At 40.2% G+C, this 11,943-nt stretch overlaps 1 protein-coding gene across 1 annotated transcript in view; it reads right to left on the bottom strand.

The window, feature by feature from the left end:
- Positions 1 to 2,385: 2,385 nt before the first annotated feature.
- The window catches only part of LOC306913629 (zeta-sarcoglycan-like), a gene marked incomplete at its 5' end in the record, with an annotated part of 52,586 nt that continues 43,028 nt past the window's right edge, over positions 2,386 to 11,943 (bottom strand). The window contains 2 exons of the mRNA XM_079490421.1: positions 2,386 to 2,796; positions 3,503 to 3,626. Of these exons, the coding sequence (XP_079346547.1) occupies positions 2,605 to 2,796; positions 3,503 to 3,626 (316 nt within the window). The 3' untranslated portion in view covers positions 2,386 to 2,604. The remainder of the gene's footprint in view (positions 2,797 to 3,502; positions 3,627 to 11,943) is intronic.

Genomic DNA, 11,943 nt, shown 5'->3' with positions numbered 1-11,943 from the left:
TATAGTTGGCTACTTGGCTTTATGTTGTAGTCAAGATTACAGTGCTCATTTTAAGTGTTTTATTGGGAGTCTGTTTTATACCATATAGTAAAACAAAGTTCATAGCCAACTATACTAAAGTTGTTTTAGCAAAAATGTTGTCTCGTATACATTTTGGCATAAAGAAAAGACATTTGGATATTTAATTTTAATTTTTTAACCTACTTCAGCAAGAAGCAGTGTTCTGACTTTTATTTTTATCAAATTAATCTGATGACTGTTTGACCAGTGGTTCTCAAAGTTGGTTCCAGGGGCTCTCCAAGAAAATGTGTTGGTATAGACACTTTCATATCTACAACCGATTCAGATTACAGCACTGTGTGCATCAGGTGTTTAGTTTACAGTTGTCCTTGATGTGAAAAGGTTTGAGAACACTTGAGCCAAATGAGCAACAGATGTCGGCTCTAAAGCCCAGTGTTCTTCTCTCGCATACATAGCTTGCTATTTTATGCTATATCAAATATTTTGTTTTCACAATACAGGCAACCCATCGTACTTGTGAAAGAAACATGCTGTCAAACATATTCAAATCAGAAATATGCCATGTCATCCCAATAAAAAATATACATCACTTTGGAGCTTTTTACACTATTTACAAAATGCTGTCAATCAAAAGCTGAACCTTCATCTGTGACTTCATTTGATATGAGAAATGCAGGTGCTGGGAGGTCACTTGATATGTATTTGATTAGCCGAATAGCAGCACACCTATTTGAAAATATGCTGTTGGGGATCCCCCATACATGATGTGTTTTTCAAGTTGAGCGTCAAAAAGTCCAGTAGCCCACTGGGTCGACCGGGGCTCATTTGTAGGTCGCGGACACATTTTTATGGATGCAATTTTTTCCCACATTTTTATTTCAAAGTTTTTTCAAAAGAATATTGCCAAAAATTTCGCAAAACTTCATGAATTAAGAACAAAATTCAAAGTTTTAGTGTTTAAGAAGTACTGAAAACAGTTGATGCACAAGAAAATGTTCGGTCTTGCACTTATACATTGCCTATATACACAGGAATGATGCTGTAGTCTGGTTTAGCTGTGCCAAAAAGCATGCATTAACAACCACTAATACTGAATTCTTATTTAAATCCAAATCAAATCTATCCACAATCCAAACCTTTCCTTAAAGAAATTCCCTTGGTTCAGACGGTGCAGTTGTGTTGGTAATACCTACTCTCCAGCTACTTTACTAATTTCTTGTTTAATGGGATGCTGTAAAATTGGTATAGTAGGCTATGTGATGGAAGAGTGCTCTGCTGAATGCAGTGCATGGTTACAATTAAATTAAATGGACATACTTTTAAATTAACCCAAAAAACAAGACCTATTGCTTTATGTTTATGTCTTTCTCCAAAATAAATCTATGTTTTGTTGTTCACATCCATGTAAATGAGCTAGAGTTAGCAAAAAGCAAATTTTCATGTGTAGTCCCTGAGCCAGCTATAAATGATAACATATTTTTTAGTTTCTTTTTAAAACAAAAACATCACCCCATTATGCTGCAATAATTAGTCAATTTCTCCCATTGAGCAGCAGAGGGCAGTAGACATGTGCTACAACATCAGATTCAGTTCATATTAACTGGATTGCAAATGGATATGAACTCCTTTGAATTGTAAAACTGCTCCAAAACAAAAGCACATGTTGTGCAAATCTTTTCAATAGTCTGATCATTTGATTTGATCATTCTAATGATTTTTCGTGAGTGTGACTGCTGACACTTGTAGGTTTGAGACAGTTACTGGGGCTAGTAAACAACCTGCTAATGTGTTAGTGTTTGCGAATTTAAATGACAGTATACAATATTTATTCATTTCTTTATCTTTATCAAAGTTTAGCTGTAAGTACAATGTATGGCACATAGAAAAATTTATAATTTCAACATACACTGCTTTAAACTTAGTGGTAAAATAGTGACATTTACATTGAGCTAGCTAAGAAACAAATAGGCTATTCGAAATTCTGGTTTTGACAAACATCATGGATTTGTGCTTACATCACTTGCTACTGTCACAACTTCAGAAACTATCCTTCCCTGGTTAAAAAAAATGAGTGACAGATCTAATGTTACTCATGGAACAACCCTCTTTTCAAAGCAGAAGGCACCTGTGTTTTATAATTCCCCATCTATTCCTCACTAATCCCTTCATCTGGATTATCATTTGAAGACTGTCATTGTGTACCAACCATAATGAACCTAGAGTAGAAAAATAAAAAGGTGCGACGTCCTCTGACTTGTAACATAATGGAGAGGACTTGCTCCTGTTTCATTAATGTTCTTCCTGACGTTTGATTACAGCAAGTTTCTCTGGGAGCCCAACTCCAACGATTATGAGTGGAGTTCTGGCCACAGCAAGTCAAACTACATTCATGCTGATGGGAACCGAGAGACTGCTTCAGATGCTGCACGGTTCACTCCATATCGTCTCAGCCCAGATCATCCAATCTCCAGCGGACGTCACAGTTGTCAAACACCGTCTCGACGAAGGAGTCCCATATCAGCCTGAACACAAGAGCATCTCCGACCATTACACTTGTCCAGTATCCAAGACGCCATTCCCAGGTCAGCTCCACAGACAGATGTTGCTTACATCCTGGCAGGTAGAGCGGCTCTCAGCCGGGGAGAGGTACAGCTTCCCACTGGGGCAGACGCACACTTCAAATACAGTCTGCCTGTGAGAGGCCTGCACTTTGGAGGCGCTGTACATGCCAAGTGGAAGGCTTCCCAGGCGGATGGTGCTTGCATCTAAAAGTATCTGTATAGGGGAAAAGAATAGAAAATGGACATACCTGTATTTAACCCAATGAACCCTAGCGTCCCTGGGGGGCAATCGTTTGGCAAAAAGATCTTGTGAAGTGAGGGGCGCTCTTATCATCATACATCACATTCCGTGCTGAGCCAATCAAATCACAAATGTCATATCCGACCAATCTTCACTTTTCTGCCCTCACTTTTATCCTCAATATGTACTTTGCTCAGCCAATCAAATCATCGCTATGGGGTGTACAGCCAATCATCAGCCAATGTTTGTGTACACAAAAAACCTTCAAAGCTGGGCATAGGAGGGCTCAAAAATAGCTGATCTAGAAGATTTTTTTTCACTGACAAAAACGACATAAAAACTAAGCCATGATGACTAAAACTTTCTAAATATATATTTTTTTTTTAAATAAACTAAAATGTTAGGAAGGGACTAGTGGACAAGAGATCCAGTATAAGTCATTTTACAATTGGTTGCATGCTGAAAATAGACGATCTACGTGTCAAAAGTGTCAAAACAGCCATTACGACGGCATCAAGGCCAGCCAAAATACATGTTAGTCGAACACTAAATGAAAACTATTCTATGACTAAAACTAAAATAGAAAACTGCCAAAAACAACACTGCTGTATGGTCTAAGTGGTAATTGGTGTCCTCTTGGTCCCCTGGAGATTCTAAATCCACAGCCTCTTTACTGTACCTCTCCCTCCGTGGACTCGAAGTGTAGGTCTTTACGCCCACTGGCTTTCAGCCCACCCCTGGTAGAACTCAATTCTACCCCTCTGGGTGCCTCCATGGTAAGGGTCCGTGTTGGAGATTCAAGCCTGAAAAGAATACACAAGCGTTCATAGTTATAGTGGGACATTCTGGTTTGAGGAATTCTTCTTATACTGTAAGCCTTGCAGTATAAGACAACATTCTTACGAAGAGCTACAGCATAGACCTTACAATGTATTGGTAGGTCTGTCTAAGAATGTTAGTATTTTAGTCTTAAAGGTGTACAGCTATGAGGTTTTTGGTGAGATTTAGTTTTATTTTGACTCATATGGTAAGTATGTTAAACAGTGGCGTCGAGTCCGGGGGTGCTTGAGGGCTGAAGCACCCACTGACACAATGGGCGTGTTGTGAGCGCACTGTGCAATGCAAACTAATAGGCGAGTGAGCTCCCGCACTGGGGGGCGGGGTGGGGCGGGGCGGGGCGGGAGGGCACCCACTGCCGGTATAAGAACTTTCCGCGCGTGTGTTAAAGCGCAAATAACATTCATTTTAAAACTGCTTTTAATATTTAATATCATATTGTCTATGTCCCTCAAAGTTATTTGTAATGGTTTGAGCCTCAATCACCACTCGGATATAACCAAGCCTTGTCATTTATTTCTGGACTTTGAAAGCAGTTTTGGCTGCAGTACCACAATGTCCTGAGGTGGTGGGGGTGCTGATATGCAGATTATTTAATATTTGAGTCATTATAATACTGATGCTAGATAAAACCAGGCTTGTTTCCATTCCATGCCAGCTTGGAAAATCAATAATGGTGGACATTGTAAACAAAGTGGAAATGCAAATTTGGAACTGAAGACTGAAGAAGAGGAGGAATTATACAAAGTAGGGTGACATTGATGACATCACGATGAGGCCAAAATCAGTTGAGCTGTTCCTGAGAGCAATTTCCATTAAAACACCCATATGATATGAAAGCCTGATTGTTCAAAATTGGTTATTTGTGGGGATAGAAAACACATATGGGAGCCCCAAAAACACAAAAGAAATTGAAAAAGTTGAATTTGATGTTATAGGTCCTTTAAGACATTATAACTAACACAACAGCAGTGGTTGTAGTTGGTAGAAATGTTGATACTGTGATAGGATGACCCAGTGTTGATTTCGCCGACTAAAACTAAGACGAGCAATGTTTGTCGACTACCTTCTTCCACTGACGAAAACTAAATGGAAACTAAATAAAAACTAAGCTACGATGACTAAAACTAAGACTAAATAAATTGACAATTTTGTCGACAAATAAAAACTAGACTAAAATGTTAGGTGGGGACTAGTGGACAAGAGATCCAGTATAAGTCATTTTGTAGAACGGTTGCATGCTGAAAATAGAAGATCTACAAGTCATTTCGACAGCATCAAGGCCCACCAAAATACATTTTAGTCGACTAAATCAACTGTAGATTCAGTCGACTAAAATCGTATGATATTTAGTCGACTAAAACTAAACTAACACTAAAGCATTCTAGGTGACTAAAATGTGACTGAAACTGAAACTGAAATCTGCTGCCAAAACAACACTGGTATGACCACTACTGGTTGACAAGTGGCACTGCATGAAGGTCCAAATTAAATTTCTCCCCGGCGCAAGTTAAGCGTATAATACTCCATTATTCTATTATGTCAGTGGTAAAACTTTCAGCAGGTGCGAATCTCGGGTAGGACAAAAGTCGCAGAGTGCAGCTTTAATTGGTCTTCAGCACATGAGAAAGTGGTCCTTATTATTATTCTAACCTAGTACAGCTCCTGTACAGTAGTAGCATCTGATTTTGACCTTCAGCAACACACAGGATAATACAATTATCCTGCCGTGGAATATTTGTTTACACAGGCAAGATAAGAAGGAATGCCAATCAACGTAGAATTTATTGTCGTAAAGCCACAACCATTTCAAATTGATTTTTTTTTTCACCCATCTTGGTCATATCTGTTTTCAATGAATTTTAAATAGGAAAGTTTAGAGTGCCTTTTGGCTGATTTTGGATTATGTGCCATTGGGAAAATGAATGAAAAACGCAAACTAATTGTGTCTGTATATGAAAAGCTTCTTTGGCTTTAAATCAGCTTACACTTCATAGCATGCACTTTGGAGAGGGGCTCTGCCTTAGACCAAGCACTGCGTAACAAAAATACATAAGACATAATCGGTAAGATGTCTCCTCATGCAGTTTTTAACTCTTTTTCGAATACTTCAAACCCTCAAACTAGATCAAATACAAACTCCAGCAGTATATCAATTCTTCTATTAAGCGTAATCTCAATTTAAAATTGATACCAAGCAAAATCTTTGTGCCATCGCCCCAACTTCCCCAAGTGACTCAACAACAATATTGCTTTCATACTCCCAGAGCAATGGACTTTTGGCTCTATTACTGGAATATATATCCATAGATTAAATGGAGGAAGGCACGGTCATCTAGAATGTTATTCGAACCCTATCATCCCTATTCTGGGCATGTCTTAATAATAGGTGAACTCTTGGCAAAAAAAATAGCAGATCTACAAACTCACACAACAAGTCCCAACATGATGTGTTGTGAGCTTTCAGATTTCAGATTTGTTAAGTAGAGAGGGGAGCCTTGTTTTTAGGGCCTTTGAGGTGCTATGGCACCATGAGGTGCATGCATAATCGGAGAAACCTTGAATGATGAGTGAGCTCCTAGTTAGAGTCTTCAAAGTATTCCTAGTGACCAATGAGGAGATCCTGTACAGGAATCTTTTCTTTGGTTGACTATTTTGATTACGTTTGCTGCCATTTTGTCAAAGGAAATATTTGCCTCTAAGTTAGCTTTGATGCATCTGATGTCTCAAATTATTTTAATTCATGACGTGAATGTACAGTTGCATATCAATGCTTGTAAGCTCTGCAGTTAACCATGTGGGCATCCATCCATCCATCCATCCATCTTCAACCGCTTATCCGTAGTCGGGTCGCGGGGGCAACAGCTCCACCAGAGTGTTCCAGACGTCCCTCTCCAGAGCAACATTAGTGACTTCCTCCTGGGGGATCCCGGGACGTTCCAAGGCCAGTGAGTCGATATGTTTCCTCCAACTGCGCCTTGGTCTGCCCCGGGGTCTCCTCCCAGTGGGACATGCCTCGAGGACCTCCCTAGGGAGACGCCCGAGAGGCATCCTAACCAGATGCCCGAACCACCATGTGGGCATGTTCATTCTTTTTATTTTACTCATTGTAGCACCCGAATGCACACAAACATACATGTAAAGACTATGCCAAAACAAATGGTGAGTTATAGTTGTGAACAGAACTGACTATGGTCAACATGACCAACATAAAATCGTGCAAAGACACCCAACTTAATATTTTGAGGGGAACTATTTTTAATTAATGGAGGGTGGGCCCGATTTCGATATAATCTTGACCCCCTACCCAAGAAAAGGGTAAGAACTGTTAACTAAAACTCTTGGCTGACACTGTTGTCTGTCTTCCCTTTGAGTATGTCCTAGTGCAATTTTATTATGCTCACCATTTGTAATAGCCTCTACTATTCTATCGTCTCGGTGATTCATTCACCGTCGTTCCCATCCATGTAGCAGGCCTGGCCATCAGGAACTGTCCCAGATGTCCAATCTGAGTCAAAGTTTAGGATTTTACAGTGTGGATGTGGTTCCCCAAGTACTAAAGAAGATATACCAAACGTCTCTGTTGTGAATTGCTACAACTGGACTATCACATTAGACACAAATAGATGCTGTTTTCTCCACACTCGACTATTGGTCTTTACTTGCATTTGGCCCTCCAAACTCAATCACTGCACATCGATGCACTTTGTCCCTTGTCTGCCAAATTGCACAATGTAGTTAAAAATCTTTTTGGACACCTCATTGAATTTTAACAAACAAGTGTTGTGAAGGGCAGTTTTTATCATCTCAGGACCATAGCCAAATTAAAGATGGTTTTAAGAACATAAGGACCTATAAACAGTTATCCATGCTTTTATCACCTCTTGGCTGTAATGTAATTCCCTGGGGTTGACTCAGTCCACACATTCCTGTTTACCATGTGGTTCAAAATGCGGCTGCTAAACTTTTAACTGGAATAAAGAAAAGACAGCACACCTCTGCTCTGGCTCACTTGCATTGGTTACCAGTGAAATACAACTACACATTAGTGCAATATATACAAAACAATGTACAAAACAGAATTTTAATCTGTTGGGGAGAGGGACGTACCTGTCAGATCTTTTCATATTTCATCCATATTTCATCCTGATTGGCTGAGTTTCTCTTACCTTATCCTACATTCTAGTACTTTTTATAATGTTATATTACAATGTATGTATTTGCCATTTTAGTCTTGCTTTTATAAATTATGCATTTATTAAGGTTATATTTAGTCTTGTTAAAGCAACTTTTGGGTCAATTTCTTTTTAAATGTACTGCATGCATAAAGATGACTTGACTTTGGGACATTGCTTTATATTCAAGGAAAGGTCAGAGAAAGGTTCAACGGAGGCATCCTTCTGAAAAACATGAACAAACACCTGAATACAGTAGCCGCTCTCCGTGAGTCTGTGACGGAAAATTGCCTGCTGCCATGGCTGAAGGATTCAAAGCCAGCCCAGTGCATTTTACTGTATTGTAGAAAACCATATTACAGTGAATTTCAATATTTCAAAGACAATAATACCATTTATATTTTTGCCTGTGGTGGACCCATTCCCATTCCGCTATAAACGGGATAGGACCATTCGTCACATTAGACGGAGAACTGAGTGAGGACAGTCACCCTAGCTGTAATCCTAAAATGCAGGTTTCCATAATCACCCTAATCAGGATTGCGTCAATCCTCGTCACTATTCTGCCATCACCATTATGCCTTGGCTATCAGCCAGTGGGGCTGGTGAAGGGAGGTGTCAGTCACAGTCACCAACACCATGAGGTAGCAGTTAGTCAGTGTTTTAATGTTTTCTATAGGTGATATTATTGTTAATTTTAATGTTCTGTGTTTTAATGCTGATGTTTATGTTGTTGGTGTAGGCCTATTCACAGTTCACACTCACTTGCACACACACACACACTCAACCCCTCTCACACTGACGTAAGCACACACTACCTCCTGCAAACGTGTATGTGTGCGGTACCACACACACGCACATGCACGCGCGCACACACACACACACACACACACACACACACACACACACACACACACACACACACACACACACACACACACACACACTCTGACTACCCTCACACATGCACTCTCTCTCTCCCTATACTGTATAGTGTATTACTGTGTACACACGCACGCACGCACACACATACATGCGTGTGCACACAGATTAGAATAGAAGAAGGCAGGAGGATTAGCTATGGTTACAGCAGCAGGCATAGCTGATACAGATGGCAGATCTCACAGAGTGAGAGAAGAATTATCAGACCCTGTAAGCTACACTGGGTAGTGGGTACAGTATATTTAAACACAGTGTATTAACCGCAGTCCCCCTTCTATAGCCTAGAAGTCACCTCTTTTCGAAGAATGGAGACAGTAGGGTTCATGTGGTTCCAAAATATCAAGTTAAATCCGTATGATTTAAAGGTTGACATAAACAACATTTTTTTTGGCACTCAACATAAAGACAACGTCTTAGACATTGCCTACTTTGTGAAGATCAACACGTTCAAGTTCAGAATTTCAAACTGGTTAAAATGACTTTGTGGGAACAATAATAAAGATAGAAATGCACAGTACGTACTGCATTAGTATGGATGGAAACTGATGATGAGAATAGAAGAACAAAGACTGGGAGAGTTGAATTTGTTAAACACTGTCGCTTAATATGTATGAGTGTCATGGAACATCATAAAGGAAAGACTTTCAATGATAAATATTCCACGTTTAAGGATAATAACAGACATTATAAAGTATAACTACAATCTTGTACAATCTAGATGTAAATTTCCAGCATAAGATGCTTGACGAACACGAACAGTTGACTCCATGATAACATGCATCTCTAACTATCTAATCTGAATCAATTTTAAAACAGCACAAAACGTTTTAAACTAAAAACAAACCCTCTGCCAGTGAGGAACAAAATAGAATAATCTATGGGTTTATTATTTCTTTTACACAGATCCAGTATTTTCTTTTGAGTGGTGCAACCACTCCTATAGACAGCTATGTGTGTCCCTGGCTGCCTGGCTGTGTACCTGGGTGTGTCCCCATAGACATGTATGAAGGCTAGATGGCTCAAGGTGGAGTTTCCGACGTAGTTCACCCTTTTATTAAATCAATTTAAATTGTCACCAGTTTATTATCTATATATATCGAAATACGATATATCACACATGCCTGTTACATGCCTACCCCGGAGTGTCAATCGATTCAAAATACAAACAAATAAAACAAAATAAAAACAAAATGATATTTGATATTAGTATTATTTTTTTCTCTGTACTCTGCTGAGTAACAGTTTGTATCTCATAGTTCATGCATAGCACGACTTACAACCTAGGAAGTAGTTCTACTGTCAAGTGTCAACTGTCAACCCTCAGTACCTATCAGTCCCTCAAATCCTGCAAGTCAGTGGTACAAATGAAATGGGTAACTACTAACCAGTGACCACAGACTATCAGTCCAGGAACAGCTGTCTTTCAATGAATTAGAGCAGAGGTGGTCAACCATGTCTTTTTGATCTACCGGCAGATCAGGAAGGCATGGGCTTCTACGTTTTGGTGACAAGACATCCCGGTTCAGCGACGCCAAGGTTTCTATTTTTTTTTTTTTTTATCATCTGGTCTAAACCACACCTATAGACCGGATCACACAGGCCATTTAGGAACACAGACCAGGCTTTCCACCGAGGTGAAAAGTCTGGTGAAGCAAGGTTACTCGACACCAGGCACAGCACTTCTCGGGTTGTCAAATCGCGAGCTGAGTTTAAAGTCGACTGGTTGAATGGTTCTCATGCAAGCAATATAGGCTACATGAACTACAGAAGCATGCTCACAGACGGTTGGACAGATATGTTGCGCATTTATAGTAGGATGACTGACTTTTCTGATTAGCTGTGTAACAGAGAGAGTTCTGTTACTCATGTTTGCACATATAATCCTTATTTATTGAATGAGATTTGCACAGCACATTGCACTTTAAGTAACTTGCACAGTTCACCTTAGTGCAATAAGGAGAGAGTGCAATGTTTGTAGTGTGAGGTTTTATTGTTAAGTTTGATTGAATTTGAAATGCTTAACAGTACTGGTGTGTTTCAGTAGATTTAGGCTGGACCATAGTCAGGATGTCAGAAGGGGGAATTGTGCTTTTGCTATTGATGATATTTATGTTGTAGTATAGTGTGAGAAGGGATAAAGACTCTTATTATTGTTGTAGTTCTTAAGAGTTTGGTATGATGTGGGTTCATGTATTTATTGTATGTTTATTTATGTATGTTTTAGCGTTTGAATACACCCCTGTAACTGGGAGCAGTCCAGCCTCATTAGCTGCAGCTTGGTATAAAAGGCTGCAGGTTGTCAGATGAAAGGGAGGGGTGGAATGCTGGACTCCACCATGCAAAGAGTGACAGAATTGAACGCTTGTTTTTGGTGACTGAATATACCATGCTGGTTGAAATCTATACCATGCATTGTACTGTATTCCAACCACAAAAATGGTCATTCTCACATGCCTATATGGTTGTATCAGTCGGATCAGCAATTCCTGACAGTTGCATATCTGACCGCCAGGCACTGCACGCCCTTGGGTCCATGCCACTGTGCATGAGAATGCCAATATATATAGGCTATATGGGTATCGGCTGGATCGGCAGTTCTGGACAACCGGAACTCCATAATGATATGCCTATATGGGCGTAGCGGTCGGATCAGTGGTTCTGCACAACTGCCTATCTACTCGATGCCAAGACTACATGAACTACAGAAGCATGCACAGACGGTCGCACAGAGATGTTGCGCATTTATAGTAGGATGAGTGACTATTCTGATTAGCTGCCTGTCTAAAACAAAACTTAAAAGCGGTGTTTATTTTCACTGTTGATTTGGCTGGTATGCTACAGTAGAGCTCTCCTGCTTTACAAAGTAGATCACGTCAAAGGTTATTGCCACCCGGCCCACCCCTCACAATGACACCTTGCAGAGATAAATTGCATTCAACAAGCTGTCAAGATTCCTGCCCACGGATGAAGGAGCACACGAGGCTGAACAGAACACCTCTGCGTCCGCGTTCCTTTCGCTGTACCAAGACGGCTCTGCACAAGCAGCAGCCAGCGGTGGACAGGACACCAAGAGGGTTTCTACTCAGCAGATCTGCGCCGGTGAGAGACAGCACGCCAGAGTGGAAGGAACTGATCATCAGAGTACCAGGAGAAAACAACCGTGAGT

This window comes from Electrona antarctica, assembly GCF_951216825.1.
Source record: "Electrona antarctica genome assembly, chromosome: 21".
Classification (NCBI taxonomy): Eukaryota; Metazoa; Chordata; class Actinopteri; order Myctophiformes; family Myctophidae; genus Electrona; species Electrona antarctica.
The sequence above is the reverse complement of the archived record's forward strand: the minus strand, read 5'-3'. Positions and strand labels throughout refer to the sequence as shown.